The 18,257-nt window shown below is 31.6% G+C and overlaps 2 protein-coding genes across 2 annotated transcripts; both read left to right on the forward strand.

Annotated features, from left to right (window-relative positions):
- The first annotated feature begins 2,623 nt into the window (after positions 1–2,623).
- On the forward strand, positions 2,624–8,105 carry LOC144548602 (GDSL esterase/lipase At1g28600-like). Its single transcript, XM_078297313.1, has 5 exons — positions 2,624–2,918; positions 3,851–4,069; positions 5,588–5,739; positions 6,413–6,689; positions 7,639–8,105. Exons 1-5 carry the CDS (start codon positions 2,666–2,668, stop codon positions 7,905–7,907), a joined length of 1,170 nt encoding a protein of 389 aa, XP_078153439.1. The 5' UTR covers positions 2,624–2,665; the 3' UTR covers positions 7,908–8,105.
- A 5,932-nt stretch (positions 8,106–14,037) lies between these two features.
- Positions 14,038–17,781, forward strand: LOC144548603 (GDSL esterase/lipase At1g28600-like). The gene is made up of 5 exons (XM_078297315.1): positions 14,038–14,332; positions 15,292–15,510; positions 16,039–16,190; positions 16,660–16,936; positions 17,208–17,781. The coding sequence occupies exons 1-5, from the start codon at positions 14,080–14,082 to the stop codon at positions 17,474–17,476; spliced, it is 1,170 nt and encodes a 389-aa protein (XP_078153441.1). The 5' UTR covers positions 14,038–14,079; the 3' UTR covers positions 17,477–17,781.
- Positions 17,782–18,257: the final 476 nt, after the last annotated feature.

Below are 18,257 nucleotides of genomic sequence, written 5' to 3' on the forward strand. Positions count from 1 at the left end.
TGAAGCTCTTCCATTTGTCTTTTGGCAATTTTGAATTTTGAAAAACGGCATAGCCATCACCGATTCATGCATCTTTTCGCAAGCTTACCGAAAATTCGTCATTTGCTAAAAATTGGACACTCGAGCGCCGTTTTATGGCCGTTTGAAGTTTCGTCATTGTTTTTCGCCTTCTCAGTGAAAATATCATCTCTCTTAGTGTAATTTAGCGTAATTTAACATAATTTCAAGTAATTTAGAGTATTTTAGTATAATAATACTAATTATATATCAAAAGAAGTAATCTAACAATTTTTTTTTTTTTGGAAAAAAAAAACCTCCTGACCAGTTAAAAAAATAATCAATTTGGGCGTTTTTAAAAATATCCAGGAAACCTAGGCAATTCTGTTATTTTGTATTTAGTGTTGGGTATTATAAAAATGGCGGTGATTAATAGAATATGATAATGGATAGCTGATTTTAATGGTTTTCAGTTTATTTCTACTATAGAAGAGTTGTGGTATATATACAGATGCAATAAAATGATAACAACTCGTATTTTTTTTAAAGTAAAAATTAGAGGTTAAGTTATATAATTCTTTAATATTTACAAAAAAAAAATCGTATTTTAAATTTCAAAATTGCGATTTTTCACACGAAAGATATTATTTTTTCCACTGTGTTCAGATTCAGATTTTTTTTTTTTTTTTATAACCAGGTAGTGACAATCAGCCGATTTTTTTTATTTATATCCAAAAATTAAATTAAATTTCAAAAACTAACCGAACCGGATGTCAAATTTTAAATCTACCCAAACCGGTTAACCGTTAACCGGACCAAATTTCCGGTTAACGGTTAACCGGACCCTTTGAAATGGTTCGGTTAACCGTTAACCGGACCCAAACCATGGGTCCGGTTAACGGTTAACCGGATTCGTTGGTTCGCTGAACCGTTAACCGAACCCAAATTTTTTTTTTTTTTTTACTTTTTTTAAAACAGAAAATTTTTATTTATTTATTTTTTTCTATTGAAAATATACATGAAAATTCGTATTTAGATTTATCAAATTTACACCAAAAATTTTTGTAAATCAAATATGAAATTTAAAATTATAGAAAATAACACATACACATACACATACACATACACATACACATATACATATACATATACATATACATATACATATACATATACATATACATAAATAATATACGGTTACCAATTTTTTTTTTTTTTTTTAAAACAGAAAATTTTAAATTTTTTTATTTTTCTATTGAAAATATACATGAAAATTCGTATTTAGATTTATCAAATTTACACCAAAAATTTTTGTAAATCAAATATGAAATTTAAAATTATAGAAAAATACACATACACATACACATACACATACACATACACACACACATACACACACACACACACACACACACACACACACACACACACACACACACACACACAGACACACACACACACACACACACACACACACACACACACACACACACACACACACACACACACACACACACACACACACACACACACACACACACACACACACACACACACACACACACACACACACACACACACACACACATACACATACACATATACATATACATAAATAATATACGGTTGCCAATTTTTTTTTTTTTTTACTTTTTAAAAAAAAAATTTAAAAGAGAAAATTTTAATAAATCTAAATACGAATTTTCATGTATATTTTCAATAGAAAAAAAAATTTAAAATTTTCTGTTTTAAAAAAAAGTAAAAAAAAAAAAAAATGGGTAATCGTATATTATTTATGTATATGTATATGTGTATGTGTATGTGTATTTTTCTATAATTTTAAATTTCATATTTGATTTACAAAAATTTTTGGTGTAAATTTGATAAATCTAAATACGAATTTTCATGTATATTTTCAATAGAAAAATAAAAAAATTTAAAATTTTCTGTTTTAAAAAAAAGTAAAAAAAAAAAAAAAATTGGTAACCGTATATTATTTATGTATATGTATATGTATATGTATATGTATATGTGTATGTGTATGTGTATGTGTATGTGTATTTTTCTATAATTTTAAATTTCATATTTGATTTACAAAAAATTTTGGTGTAAATTTGATAAATCTAAATACGAATTTTCATGTATATTTTCAATAGAAAAAAAAATTAAAAATTTTCTGTTTTAAAAAAAAGAAAAAAAAAAAAAAAAAAAAAAAAAAAATTGGGTTCGGTTAACCGTTAACCGGACCCATGGTTTGGGTCCGGTTAACGGTTAACCGAACCATTTCAAAGGGTCCGGTTAACCGTTAACCGGAAATTTGGTCCGGTTAACGGTTAACCGGTTTGGGTAGATTTAAAATTTGACAGCCGGTTCGGTTAGTTTTTGAAATTTAATTTAATTTTTGGATATAAATAAAAAAATCGGGACTTTCAGGGTACAAATAAAATAGATGAGTTTACAACTTCAGAACACTAAAATAAAATAAAATAAAGATCTTCAGTAAAGATGTGGACCACCTATGTCTAATCGAGGTGAAACCCACGGTGTCCTTCAATATGGGCCAAAACAAATTTAACGGTTCAGATCTAAACTCAAAATTTAAGTTACTTTAGGTGATGTTGCCTTCTCCATCACAAAAAAACATCAGTGCTTCCCACAAGATTGCCTCATGGCTCCCTGGCATCTCCTTTTCTCTCTTCACATCCCTACACTTGCAATCCTTATTCTACTTCTATCAAAAACTGGAAATTGTTGTTTCACCCATATTTTCTGCTTTGGCGACTCAGCCAGTGACACTGGAAACTACCTCAAATCGATTGGCGACAGCTACGACCCCATCCGTTACCTGCCATTTGGGGAGACTTATTTCGGCCACCCGACTGGCCGGTTCTGTGATGGACGGTTAATTCTCGATTTCATTGGTTAGTTCAATTCACTCATAATTTCCTTTCTTCTATTCTTAGTTGTTAATTTCTTATAAATTTAGGGATATAATTCAGTTGCCAGGTATTCAAGGAAATGTAATATGTAATAGGATCACTGTAATAATTGTATGGTTCTGAAAATTGACCGATTCTGAGTAGACTCGATCGAGTTGGAACGGAATCAGCCAGAGGTGATCCTAGTTATACCCGAGTTACACGGTGGATGATTTGGAATCGATGAAATTGGACCGATTCTACCGAGTTTTTATCCCAATCGGACTGATTCTATATTAGATGACTGTTTATTTTCTTTTATTCTTTGTAATCTGTGGTTTGAGTAAAGTGAAAACAAAACAAAAAAAAAAAAAAAAAAAAAAAGAGGGAAGGAAATGGGGGAAGATTATTCCGACAGGTGGGACCGCAATAACAAAGAATCAAATAAATGGGCTGAACTTTTTGGGCCTGTTATTATTTAATATTTTGTTAAGTTTTCATTTTAAATTGTTTGGTTAAAGACATAATTCATGCCTCTTTATTCTCTGGTTTTGTAGTAGCCAGAAATAAAAAAAGGACTAAATTACGTAAAACAGTAATAGTATAATTTGTCGACAAAATAATTAATTCTTATATTTTATTTTGAAATATCTGAGTTTCTGATCCGATTCGTCTTTATTCTCACCGATTCATCTGCTTCCGATGCTATAACCAACTTACTGATTCTGCTTCCGATTCTAATTTTTCAGAACCTTGTAATTACTAAGAAAATTGCACGGAATTTAAAAAAATATCGGAATCTAGCTAGCCGTGCCAGTTCTAATTTAGATGTGGCGTGCCATTGGGAATTCCATAAGAAAATGAATAAAGAAAAAGTTACTGTAGCTCTGTTATAACAAAGATTTTGACTGGTTTATATCAATTTCATTGATTAGCGGAAGCATACGGGTTGCCATTTACTCCGCCATATCTCGCAGGAGAGAGCACAAAAGAGAACTTCCAGCATGGTGTCAATTTTGCTGTCGCTGGCGCCACGGCACTCGACAATTCCTTCTTTGAATCAATGGGAATGGAGGTGTCCTGGACAAATTACTCGCTTGGCACTCAGCTTGAGTGGTTCAAGAAATTGCTACCTTCAATCTTGGAAGAACCAGGTATTATGTGAATGAAACCTCTTGTTGGATCCGTATCCTCCCAGGTACCTGACTCTACACAATTGAAATGGATGGTCCAAATTGAATTTCAGCCGATGGGTGGTCGGCATGGCGTTAGGGGGCAAGTTAAAAATTTCAATTTAATGCATTGATGGGCAGGTAACGGACCAGCTGTCCAGTTGGATTTTGATCATGAAGGGACAGCATCCATGATTTTTTTTAATACAATTTATCTATTTCAATGAATTAATTTGAAATTTTCTCCCTAATACTTTATAGTAGGGTTACACCATTAGTTTTTTGCTCCAATAGTATCTCAATATTTGTTTTCAAAGTTTAAACTGTTGATCCGAACTACACACTCAACATGATATCCATATTAAAATGTGCTTAGAGATCAAATTTTATATTTTATGGAAATTTTTTACTGATTTTTTAGATAAGTACAAAATCACTGGTTTTGGATGGTCCATAAGCAGTAATTTTATATTTATCTAAAAAAATAGTAAAACATTTCCAATAAATATAAAATTTGGTCCCAAGTACATTTTATTATGAAGATCATGTTGAGCGGTTCGGATCGAGTGCTTAAATTTTAAGAACAAAAATAAAGATGTAGAAGTATATCGTGAGAGCATAATAGTAACATTAAAATGCACCATTGCAATATTGGAAAAAATAGAATCAGGATCGGTTATATATGCATATTAGTATCAGTTCACAACCGATCCTGATCAGGGCGATACAGATACCAAACAAATCTGTATCGGTTTTATAATGATACTACTCCTTTAATAATTAATGACAGCTATTAGTTCTTTCTCATCAACTATTTATAATGAATAAACAAAAGGAAAATGCTAATATGCTACGCGTAGCATAGAGGACCTCCGTGTAACGGCTCAATATTTGAGTTTTCAAAATCCTAACAGTTGATCTGAATCGTTCAACATGATCTCCATATGAATATGACCTTGCAAACAAAATTTTACATTTTTTAGAATTTTTTTACTATTGTTTAGGTAGGTAGAAAATCACTTGACCTGAAAATTTTGTGTCATTCAGATCAAATGATTTTCTACATACCTATCTAAAAAAATAGTAAAAAAAAAATTAGAAAATGTAAAATTTGGTTTGCAAGTACATATTCATATGGAGATTATGTTGAATGATTCGGATCGACCGTTAGAATTTTAAAAACTTAAATATTAAGCCGTTGCATGGAGGTCCTCTATGCTACGCGTAGCACCGTAGCCAACTCCTAAACAGAAAACAACTGCTTGTGTTCCATCAGAGTTGTACTTTATAAACCACTCTTTAGGAAATAATTACAAGTGCTGTAGATCATTTAATTAAGGGATTAAACTAATCTTAAGCAAAAGTTTGTACCCAAATTAATTCAGAATAAAACAAAAATTGAAGAAGAAAATGATATCAAGCCAGACAAGTACTGTTGATCACCAATCAATGTACAGGATCCCCAAAATTATACACAAATTAATAAATTTATCTTTGCAGAATGGGGCAGCTCTATCATGAGCAGTACTTTGTTTGTGGTAGGTGAGATAGGAGGAAATGACTACTGTTATTTAGTGTCTAGTGGGAGAACTTTTGATGAAGTCAGAACTTTGGTTCCAGATGTAATCAGAACCATCAGTTTAACCATTCATGTAAGCATATATTATTTCTTTTCTCTCAACATAGTTTCAAGTAGGGGTGTTCATTGGGTCCGGTTTAATCAGTTTTGAACCGAACCGAATTAGTTTGGATCAAATAGTTCGGTTTTTTGATTTAATGGTTCGGTTTGCTTTCTAAAACTGAATTATAACTTCGGTTCGGTTGGAAATTTTCAAAACCAAAATAACCAAACCAACTGAACTTTTATATATAATTGGTCTGGACCGCCTCAGTTTATTTCTTAATACCCCAATTTATTTCTTAATCAATTGCTTTAAACACTTCGGTTTATTTCTTAATATCCCAATTTATATCTCAATTTATTTCTTAATACCTCGGTTTATTTCTTAATATACTTCGGTTTATTATAAATCAATTGCTTTAAATAAAAAAGATTAATATATTTCGGTTTGAACCAAGCAAACCGAAATAAAACTTTGGTTCGGTTCGGTTCTATTTTTGAGACCGAATTATAACTTTGATTTGAAACCGAACTGAACCAATGAACACCCCTAGTTTCAAGTTTCATCTTTCAAGCCTTTAATTTGTTTTATATATACTTCTTGAACTGTTTTTCTTGATGCTAACATGCTTGCCTGATAAATATGCCAACAATTCTAAACTAATGTATGACTGGAATCTTAATTAAAATGTACAACTATACAGGAATTGATCAGTCGTGGAGCGAAAACATTGTTAGTTCCAAATAATTTCCCGTTAGGATGCACTCCGATGTATCTTACGCTGTTCCAAAGCCAGAAAAAGGAAGACTATGATTCAGAAACAGGATGCTTCAAACACTTCAATGAGTTTATAGAATACCACAATGCAAAGCTTTCGGATGAGCTTTCAAAGCTTCGTCTTCTCTATCCTAATGTGACTATTATCTATGCAGATTACTATGAAGCTTCCATGAACATCTTTCGCAATCCAAAGAAATTTGGTAAGATTTCGCAATCAAAATTAGCAAGTCATACATTCAACAAGCCACCAATTAAATTCTTATTTGCATGATATCAATAATAATTATTTTTATGTCACGATGGTACTAAAAAACTTGATATCGACTTTTTTAGAATTCAATAACAATTGAAAGATAGAGCAAAAAAATATTATTCTTTTGTAAAAGAACTTATTATTTATTTCACATATATATATATATATATATATATAGAGGTGGGCTACGGTGAGTTGCGAAGTAAAACGCGTTTCTACTTCACGTCGTATTTTTATTTTGAAAGTCTAAATGACCGATCCGAACCGTTAGATGTTTAATCCATATTGAAATGTGCTTGGAGACCAAATTTTACATTTTTTTGAATTTTTTTGCTATTTATTAAGCATTTTTTAAAATTGCTGTTTTGCTGTGAACAGTAAAAAACAGTAAAATTTTCTGGACCATCAGATCAGCAACTTTCAAAATTGCTTAATAAATAGTAAAAAAATTCCAAAAAATATAAAATTTGGTCTCCAAGCACATTTCAATATGGAGAACAAGATGAACGGTTCGGATCGACGTTTTGAACTTTAAAATCGCAAAATATGAGCGTGAAGTAAAATAGTCGCTTTACTTCGCAACTCACCGTAGCCTAGCTCATATATATATATATATATATACTCATTGCTTCAAAGTTCAAATATGAATTTTCTTGCTGAGCTATACATTCTCTTATATTTTTTGCACAAACATCACTTTTGAAGCAGATAAGAAATATTTTAAACGAGTGTTCTTCTATTTATCGTGTGCACTAATTAGATTCACTAAAGTAACTATATATGCTAGACAATATAGTTTAATTTATTCCATTATTAGACCACTATACTAAAATGTAATATCCTTCTGATGTGTATTTTTAAGCTAGTTATTTAAGCCATACATTTTTTTTTTGTAGGTTTCAATTACCCTTTAAAGGCATGTTGCGGGGCCGAAGGCCCTTATAATTACTCATCATTAGCATCATGTGGAAACCAAGGTTCTACGGTTTGTTCGGACCCATCGAAGTATGCATCATGGGATGGGGTTCACATGACAGAGGCCGCTTACAAGGGGATTGCATATGGAGTGCTACAAGGGCTGTACTCTTACCCTCCCATAAGTAACACTTGCTCTGATATCATGCATGATTCGTTCAAGGCTTCTTCTTTCTCCAATGCAATGTAGTGGATGAGATATATATACCTCATATAGGCAACCATTCTTAGTTGTTTATTATTAGTAGTAAGCAATGTTTTAGGTTGAAAATAGAGCAAGACATACTGCATAAAGCACTAGTACTGAAATTTGTTGTACTGTCCATTGAAGGATGTATTGACCAAAAAAAAAATTGGGCCAATTTATATTATGATTGCCTTTGGATGATGCTTCAGCGCAAAATAGTGTTTCATTAAGATTTGAACTATTGTACCGGAGTAAAGCCCAATTAAGTAAATTAAGATTGGAACTTTAATTTTGTAAAGAGGAGGGTTCAAATGCACCCAAATTCATCCTATTCTTTTTCTCCGTTTTCAAAGTCCGAATAGTCAATCCGAACCGTTAGATGCGATCTATATATTAAGATGTGCTTGGAGACCAAATTTTTCATTTTTTTGCAATTTTTTTACTATTTATTAAGCCACTTTGAAAATCACTGATCCAATGGTCCAGAAAATGTAAAATCAGCGATTTTCAAAGTGGCTTAATAAATAGTAAAAAAATTCCAAAAAATGTAAAATTTGGTCTCCAAGCACATCTTAATATATATATCTCATCTAACGGTTCGGATTGACTATTCGGACTTTGAAAATGGAGAAAAATAATTTGAAAGATAGGGTGCATTTGGGTGCACAAAAATTTGAGTGCATTTGAACCCTCCTCTTTTGTAAATATGCTACTTAATTGTTCCCCTCATGAATCCCCTCCTCTCTCTCTTTCTAGTGGTATGGCCGCTAACTTGGCAAATTTGATTGATATCTAATTTTGGTAAATGTACATATTTCAAAATACATCAGTATTTTTTAAGTATTGCTACAGTATAATTAACGGAATATTCATCTCAAGTCTCAACACATTTCATAACCATTATAGTGCATACCTATGGTAAATTGATTTGTGATTTTCCGTATTCACAAAATTTCATAACATATACTCTCGTGCAGGGGCAGATCCAGGATTTCAGTTAAGATAGGGTACTCATCGAATTCAAATTCATTAACTAATCGGGTACTAAATAAAAACTTGTTTTGTAATAGAAAGTTGAAAAAATTTGATAAAAAATTATTTTTCAAAAAATTATTATTCCATATGCATCCAAACTTTTGTTATGAGCTAAATTAGTTATTAGTTTTTAATTTTCATAATCTATATCCAAAAAATAATTAAAAATACTAATTGAAACAAAAGAAAATACTTTTATGATTGGTTAGATTTTAGTGTGGAGATGGGCCTCAAATTTAGAATTTTCTGTTAAATTCTTTTATGATTGGTTAGATTTTAGTGGAATTAAAAATACATACTGTATTAGTCTTTGGAAACAAAAATACTTTTGAAAATAAAAAAAATTTCCATTGGATGGTTAAAAATAACAGAATTTTGACTATGGACTACTTAATTAGAAAATGATGGCATGGGGATTCTAAGTGTATTTTATGTAATGAGAATGAAACAGGTGATCAGTTTTCTTTGCCGAAATTTTTATTAATATTAAAAAAAAATTAAATTTCAAAATTTACATCTGGTTTGACAAGATTTCGAAAATTGTCCAAATCGTAGATTTATTTTCCGGTTTTAGGCCGAATTACCGCAGATTTATTCTCCAGTTTTGGAATTCCAGAACCGGAAAATAAATTTTCTGTTTGAATTTTTTATATTGAAATATTAAAAATATTTTACATGTTTATTTGAAAATAGCTGATATAATATATTTGGTTTATTGGAAAGACTGTGACAAATAACCTAAATTAATATTTTTCATGCTGGATTTTTTGCGGATGTAAAAAAAATTAAAATATTTTTTTATGTGTTATTAAAAAAAAATATATTTTTTGAATCTGAGTTATCAATTCCGGTTCAAAAATCACTTCTAGGTAAATACATAAAATATTTGTATTCTTCTATTTGTGAAAAAATAAAAAAATTGTGAGAAACAATTCTTGACCGAAACTTTTTGTCAAATAAATGTCACAAACTTTTGAATCAGGAGCAATAACTCAGATTCAAAACATTTATATTTTTTTAAAATAACATACAAATAAATATTTTAATTTTTCTTACAGCCGCAAAAAATATAGCCTGAAAATGTTGATCCAAGTTATTTGTCGCAATCTTTCTAATAAATCAAATTATATAGTATTCTATATATTTTCAAAGAAATATATAAAATATTTCTAATATTTCAATACAAAAAATAAATAAATTATAAATATTTATGTTTAATTAAAAAATCTTACAGCCGAGAATAAGAACTGAGAATTTAATCTCCTGTTTCGGAATGCCTAGAATCGGAAAAAAAAATTGCAAAAAATTTGTACGAAACCAAAAAATTAATCTTCAGTTTAGATATATTTCAAAATTTCTCTTCATGGAGTGTAGATTTTAAATTTAATATTTTTTTTGGATATTAAAAAAAATGAATTTTTTGTTTGATGTTCTATAATTAATAGAATATGACAATGGATTACTGATTTTAATGCTTTTCAATTTATTTCTACTACTATATATAAGAGTTGTGGTATATATATTTATATAGATGCAATAAAATAACAACGTTTGGATCACCAAGTAACTTATATATATATATATATATATATATAGAGATGGGCTATGGTGCATTGCAATGCATAGGCCATGGTGTGCATTGGACCATAAATCACCGATTCAAAGTCCAAATGACCGATCCAAACCGTTCATCTTGTTCTCCATATTAATATGTGCTTGGAGACCAAATTTTATATTTTTTGGAATTTTTTTACTATTTATTAAGCCACTTTGAAAATCGTTGATCCAACGGTGGCTTCTGATTTTACTGTTCCAAACAGTCACCGTTGGATCAGCGATTTTCAAAGTGGCTTAATAAATAGTAAACAAATTCCAAAAAATATAAAATTTGGTCTTCAAGCACATATTAATATGGAGAACAAGATGAACGGTTTGGATCGGTCATTTGGACTTTGAATCGGTGATTTATGGTCCAATGCACACCATGGCCTATGCATTGCAATGCACCATAGCCCATCTCTCTATATATATATATATATATATATATATATATATATATATATAGGAATATGCTAGCATGCTATGCATAGCATAGAACCCCTCCATGCAATGGCTCGGATTTTGAGTTTTCAAAATCCTAACGGTCGATCCGAACCGTTCAACTTGTTCTCTATATTAATATGTGTTTGGAGACTAAATTTTACATTTTTTTGAATTTTTTTACTATTTCTTTAGATTTATTGAAAATCGCTGTTTTTTTATGGTCTAGATTTGCTGAAAACAACGATTTTCAATAAATCTAAAGAAATAGTAAAAAAATTCCAAAAAATGTAAAATTTGGTCCCCAAACACATATTAATATGGAGAACAAGATGAACGGTTCGGATTGACCATTAGGATTTTGAAAACTCGAAATCCAAAGCGTTGCATGGAGGGGTTCTATGCTATGCATAGCATGCTAGCATATTCCTATATATATATATATATATATAGAGAGAGAGAGAGAGAGAGAGTGTGGCTAATATCAAAACGTTTGCACCAACCCTCCCGTGCAACCGAGTGAGTTTCCGATTTCTAAAGTCTAAATGATAAATCTGAACCATTAGATGTGTTCTACATATTCAAATCTACTTGGAGACCAAATTTTACATTTTTTGGAATTTTTTTACTATTTATTAAGCCACTTTGAAAATCGCTGATCCAACGGTGGCTCCTGATTTTACTGTTCCAAACAGCCACCGTTGGATCAGCGATTTTCAAAGTGGCTTAATAAATAGTAAAAAAATTCCAAAAAAATGTAAAATTTGGTCTCCAAGTAGATTTTAATATGTAGAACACATCTAACGGTTCAGATTTATCATTTGGACTTTAGAAATCGGAAACTCACTCGGTTGCACGAGAGGGTTGGTGCAAACGTTTTGATATTAGCCACTCTCTATCTGTATATATATATATAGAGAGAGTGGCTAAGCTCAAATCGTTTGTTCCTGGGCTCAGGAACAAACGATTGGGTTCTCCAACTTCCGAAGTTCAAACGGCCGATCCAAACCGTTAGATGTTTAATCTATATTAAAATGTGCTTGGAGAAAAAAATTTATATTTTTTGGAATTTTTTTACTATTTATTAAGAGGGTTTGAAAGTCGCTGTTTTTATTAAAATTCTGCACCATAAAAAAACAGCGACTTTCAAACCCTCTTAATAAATAGTAAAACAATTCCAAAAAATATGAAATTCTGTCTCCAAGCACATTTTAATATAGATTAAACATCTAACGGTTTGGATCGGCCGTTTGAACTTCGGAAGTTGGAGAACCCAATCGTTTGTTCCTGAGCCCAGGAACAAACGATTTGAGCTTAGCCACTCTCTCTCTATATATATATATATATATACATTTTAAAGTAAAAGGTTGGATTTCAAATTATCTAACTCTTTAATATTCACAAAGAAATTCATCATTTGAGTTTCAAACTTGCGACTTTCTACATAAAGAGTATTACATGGAGAGTATTACGTACTTTTGTAACTAGATCAAAAGCTGATTCTTCAAATAACTCATATTTTGTGTTCCGATTCAGATCTTTAATAAAGATTCGTACCCTCGAGGTGAAATGCACAGTGCCCTTTTAATATGTGCCAAAACAAATTTGATGGTCCGGATCTAAACTCAAAATTTGAGTTCTTTTAGGAGATGTTGCCTTTTCCATTATAAAAAAAAATCAGTTATATATATATATATATATATATAGTAAGGCTTGGGTGCTATGGATAGCATAGAGGCCTACGGTGTTACAGCTTAATATTCGAGTTTTCAAAATTATAACGGTCGATCCGAACCGTTCGTCTTGTTCTCCATAATAATATGTGTTTGGAGGCCAAATTTTATATTTTTTGAAAATTTTTTACTATTTTTTTAGCTAGATAGAAAATCACTTGATCTAAAAAATTCTGCACCATTCAGATATTTAATTTTCTACTTATATAAAAAATAGTAAAAAAAATTAAAAAAATGTAAAATTTGGTCTCCAAACACTTATTAATATGGAGAACAAGATGAACGGTTTGGATCGACCGTTATAATTTTGAAAACTCGAATATTAAGTCGTAGCACCGTAGGCCTCTATGCTATCCATAACACCCAAGCCTTACTCTATATATATATAGAGGTTGGCTAAGATCAAAGTGGTAGTTCCTGAGCTTTGTGCTACCAATTCGTTTTTTATTTTTTAAAGTTCAAAACGTCGATCCGAACCGTTCAAGTTGTTCTCCATATTAAATTGTGCTTGGAGACCAAATTTTACATTTTTCTGAATTTTTTTACTATTTATTAAGCCACTTTGAAAACAGCTGATCTAACGGTGGTTTCCGATTTTACTGTTTTGTTAAGCCACCGTTGGATCAGCTGTTTTCAAAGTGGCTTAATAAATAGTAAAAAAATTCAGAAAAATATAAAATTTGGTCTCCAAGCACAATTTAATATGGAGAACAACTTGAACGGTTCGGATCGATGTTTTGAACTTTGAAAATTGAAAAATGAATTGATAGCACCAAAGCTCAGGAACTACCACTTTGATCTTAGTCAACCTCTATATATATATATATATATATATATATAGGAATATGCTAGCATGTTATGCATAGCATAGAACCCCTCCATGCAACGGCTCGGATTTTAAGTTTTCATAATCCTAACGGTTGATCCGAACCGTTCATCTTATTCTCCATATTAATATGTGTTTGGAGACCAAATTTTACATTTTTTTGGAATTTTTTTACTATTTCTTTAGATTTATTGAAAATTGCTGTTTTTTTATGATTCAGATTTGCTGAAAACAACAATTTTCAATAAATCTAAAGAAATAGCACAAAAATTCCAAAAAATGTAAAATTTGGTTCCCAAACACATATTAATATGGAAAACAAGATGAACGGTTCGGATCGACCATTAGGATTTTGAAAACTCGAAATCCAAGACGTTGTATGGAGGGGTTCTATGCTATGCATAGCATGCTAGCATATTCCTATATATATATATATATATATATATATATATTTTCTGTTTACAGAGAAACGTTGGCCTACCATAAGTCTTACCAACTCTTAGAAAACAAATATTCAAGTGCTTCGCCACAAGATTGGCTCATGGCTCCCGGGCATGTCCTTTTCTCTCTTCAGATCCCTACACTTGCAATCCTTATTCTACTTCTATTAAAAACTGGAAATTGTTGTTTCACCCACATTTTCTGCTTCGGCGACTCGATCAGTGACACTGGAAACTACCTCAAGTCGATCGGCGACAGCAACAACCCCATCCGTAACCTACCATATGGGGAGACTTATTTCGGCCACCCGACTGGCCGGTTCTGTGATGGACGGTTAATTCTCGATTTCATTGGTTAGTGGACTATACTCATAAATTCCTTCCTTCTATTGTTAGTTGTTAATTTCATATGAATTTAGGAATATAATTAGTCAACGAAGAAGTACTTCACACACAAAAAAGGAATTCAGTTACCAGGTATTCAAGGAAATGTAATATGTAATAGGATCACTGTAATAATTCGATGGTTCTGAAAATTGACCGATTCTGAGTTGACTCGGCTGAGTTGGAAAGGAATCGGCCAGAGGTGATCCGAGTTATACCCGAGTTACGCGGTGGCTGATTTAGAATCGATGAAATCGGGCCGATTCTACCAAGTTTTTGTCCCAATTGGACCGATTCTATATTAGATAACTGTTTATTTTCTTTTATTATTTGTAATCTGTGGTTTGAGTAGAGTGAAAACAAAAAAAGAGGGAAAGAAATGGGGGAAGATCATTCTGACAGGTGGGACCGCAATAAGAAAAAATCAAATAAATGGGCCGAACTTTTTGGGCCTGTTATTATTAGGTTAAAGACAAAATGTTTCAATTAGACCGTAGTCAAAGGAGAGTTTGTGAGATAGACATAGTTCATACTTCATGCCTCTTTATTCTCAGGTTTGTAGTAGCCAAGAATAAAAAGGACTAAATTAAGTAAAACAGTAATAGTGTAATTTGTTGACAAAATAATGTTAATCTTATTTTAAATCTTAGTTTCCCATCCGATTCTTCTTGATTCTCACAGATTTATCTGCTGATTCCATGACCAACATACCAATTCTGCTTTCGATTCTGATTTTTCAGAACCTTGTAATCACTATGAAAATTGCACGAAATTAAAAAAAAAACCCTCAGAATCTAGCTAGCCGTTCCAGTTTTAATTTAGATGTGGGATGCCAGTGGAAATTCCATAAGAAAATGAATAAATAAAAAGTTACTGTAGCTCTGTTATAACAAAGATATTGACTGGCTTATATTAATTTCATTGATTAGCGGAAGCATACGGGTTGCCATTTGTTCCGCCATATCTCGCAGGAGAGAGCACAAAAGAGAACTTCCGGCATGGTGTCAATTTTGCAGTTGGTAGCGCCACGGCACTCGACAGTTCCTTCTTTGAATCCATGGGAATGGAGGTGTTCTGGACGAATTACTCGCTTGGCACTCAGCTTGAGTGGTTCAAGAAATTGCTACCTTCAATCTTGGAAGAATCAGGTATTATCTGAATGAAACCTTTTGTTTATGTTTATTTGTGGTTCATGGATGCACAACATGTATTTTGCTTCACAAAAATTGATTTAATTATAGCCAATAATAGCCAATAATTCAGATGTTTCAATAATTAAAAAATATATATATTTTCTTTAATGCATTGATGGCAGGTAACATGCTTTTGTTCATGAGGAGACAGCACCCATGATTTTTTTCATACACTTTATCTGTTTCAAAGAATTTTTATAATAATTAATGACAGCTATTAGTTCTTTCTCACCAACTATATATTTATAATGAATAAACAGAAACAACCTGCATGTGTTTCATCAGATTTGTACTTTATAAACAGTGCTGTAGATCATTTAATGGGATTAAACTAATCTTAAGAAAATGTTTGTACCCAAATTAATTCAGAATAAAACAAAAAATTGAAGAAGAAAATGATATCAAGCCAGACAAGTACTGTTGATCACTAATCAATGTACAGAATACCCAAAATTATTCACAAATTAATAAATTGATCTGCAGGATGGGGCAGCTCTATCATGAGCAGTGCTCTGTTTGTGGTAGGTGAGATAGGAGGAAATGACTACAATTATTTATTGCCTAGTGGGAGAACAATAGATGAAGTCAGAACTTTTGTTCCAGATGTAATCAGAACCATCAGTTTAACCATTCATGTAAGCATATATTATTTCTTTTTGGCTACGGTGCTATGGCTCAATATTCGACTTTTCAAAATCCTAACGGTCAATCTGAACCGTTCATCTTGTTCTCCATATTAATATGTGTTTGGAGACCAAATGTTACATTTTTTGGAATTTGTTTACTATCTTTTTAGATTTATTGAAAATTGCTGCTTTCTGACAAATCTGGACCATAAAGAAACAGCGATTTTCAATAAATCTAAAAAAATAGTAAACAAAATTCCAAAAAATGTAAAATTTAGTCTCCAAACACATATTAATATGGAGAACAAGATGAACGGTTCGGATCGACCGTTAGGATTTAAAAAAATCGAATATTAAGCTGTACGTAGCACCGTAGCCAAATCCCATATATTATTTCCTTTCTCTGAACATAGTTTCAAGTTTCAACAATGCTAAACTAATGTATGACTGGAATCTTAAGTAATGTATAACTATACAGGAATTGATCAGTCGTGGAGCGAAAACATTATTGGTTCCAAATAATTTTCCGATAGGATGCATTCCGATCTATCTTACGCTGTTTCCAAGCGAGAAAAAGGAAGACTATGACTCAGAAACAGGATGTCTCAAGCACTTCAATGAGTTTGCAAAATACCACAATGCAATGCTTTTGAAGGAGCTTTCAAAGCTTCGGCTTCTCTATCCTGATGTGAATATTATCTATGCAGATTATTATGAGGCTTCCATGAACATTTTCCGCAATCCAAAGAAGTTAGGTAAGATTTTGCAATCAAAATCAGCAAGTCATACATTCTCTTATATTTTTTGCACAAATATTAATTTTTTAAGCAGATAAGAAATATTTTAAACGAGTGTTCTTCTATATATCGTGTGCACTAATTAGATTCACTGAAGTAACTATATATGCTAGGCAATATAGTTTAATTTATTCCATTATTATTAGACCACTATACTAATTAAATGTAATATCCTTCTCATGTGTATTTTTAAGCTAGTTATTTAAGCCATGCACTTTTTTGTGTGTAGGTTTCAGTTACCCTTTAAAGGCATGTTGCGGGGCCAAAGGTCCTTATAATTACTCATTATTTGCATCATGTGGAAACCGAGGTTCTACGGTTTGTTCGGACCCATCGAAGTATGCATCATGGGATGGGATTCACTTGACAGAGGCCGCTTACAAGGCGATTGCATATGGAGTGCTACAAGGGTCGTACTCTTCCCCTCCCATTAGTAACACTTGCTCTGATATCAGGCATGATTCGTTCAAGCCTTCTTCTTTCTCCAATGCAATGTAGAGGATGAGATAGACCTCGTATAGGCAACGATTCTTAATTGTTATTTTTCATTCCGAGGGCAACTAGAAGAAGAAATATGAACTAAAAAAAAAGCTTATTGGGCCAATTTATATTATGATTCCCTTTGGATGATGCTTCAGCCCAAAATATTTTTTTTTTCTTTTTGAGAAAAGCCCAAAATAGTGTTTAATTAAGATTGGAACTGTTGTACCGGAGTAAAGCCCAAGTTTTGGTCTGTGAAAGATATACTTACAATTTGAAAAAGGCAATGTCTTTATATAGGCTGAGATTTGCCGATGAAGCCAGACATTACATTTTGATTGTTTTAATTCCAATAGGAGCAGAATTTGATAATTAGCGCTTCCGTCCGACTGCTTCAAGATGCATGCGTGCCCACTTTAATATTCGTGCAGATGAAGCACACATGCATCGTTAAGCAGATCAGACACAAGTGTTGCTCATTGAACCCAAATTTGAGTCTGATGAAAATCGGACCAAAAATAGCTATTATTGTTGTTAGTCTCGCCTCTACCGTTGTTTTACTCCTTTTTGATAGTTACTTTGTAATAGTTTTATAAATAAGAAGTTAAATCTCATTGTAAGAATGCTAACTAATTATCTTGAAAAAAAATGCTAAAATAATTATGTTGTAAGATTTTGAATTATATATATCAAGTATTACTCTCAACTTTAACAAAAATTAATGATAACATTATGAATAAAAACTTCGGCAAAAAAAATGTTCTCCAAAGTTGAAGATGGTTACATTCAATATTTAAAA

Source organism: Carex rostrata, chromosome 33 (genome assembly GCF_964058835.1).
Source record: "Carex rostrata chromosome 33, lpCarRost1.2, whole genome shotgun sequence".
In the NCBI taxonomy this organism is placed as follows: Eukaryota; Viridiplantae; Streptophyta; class Magnoliopsida; order Poales; family Cyperaceae; genus Carex; species Carex rostrata.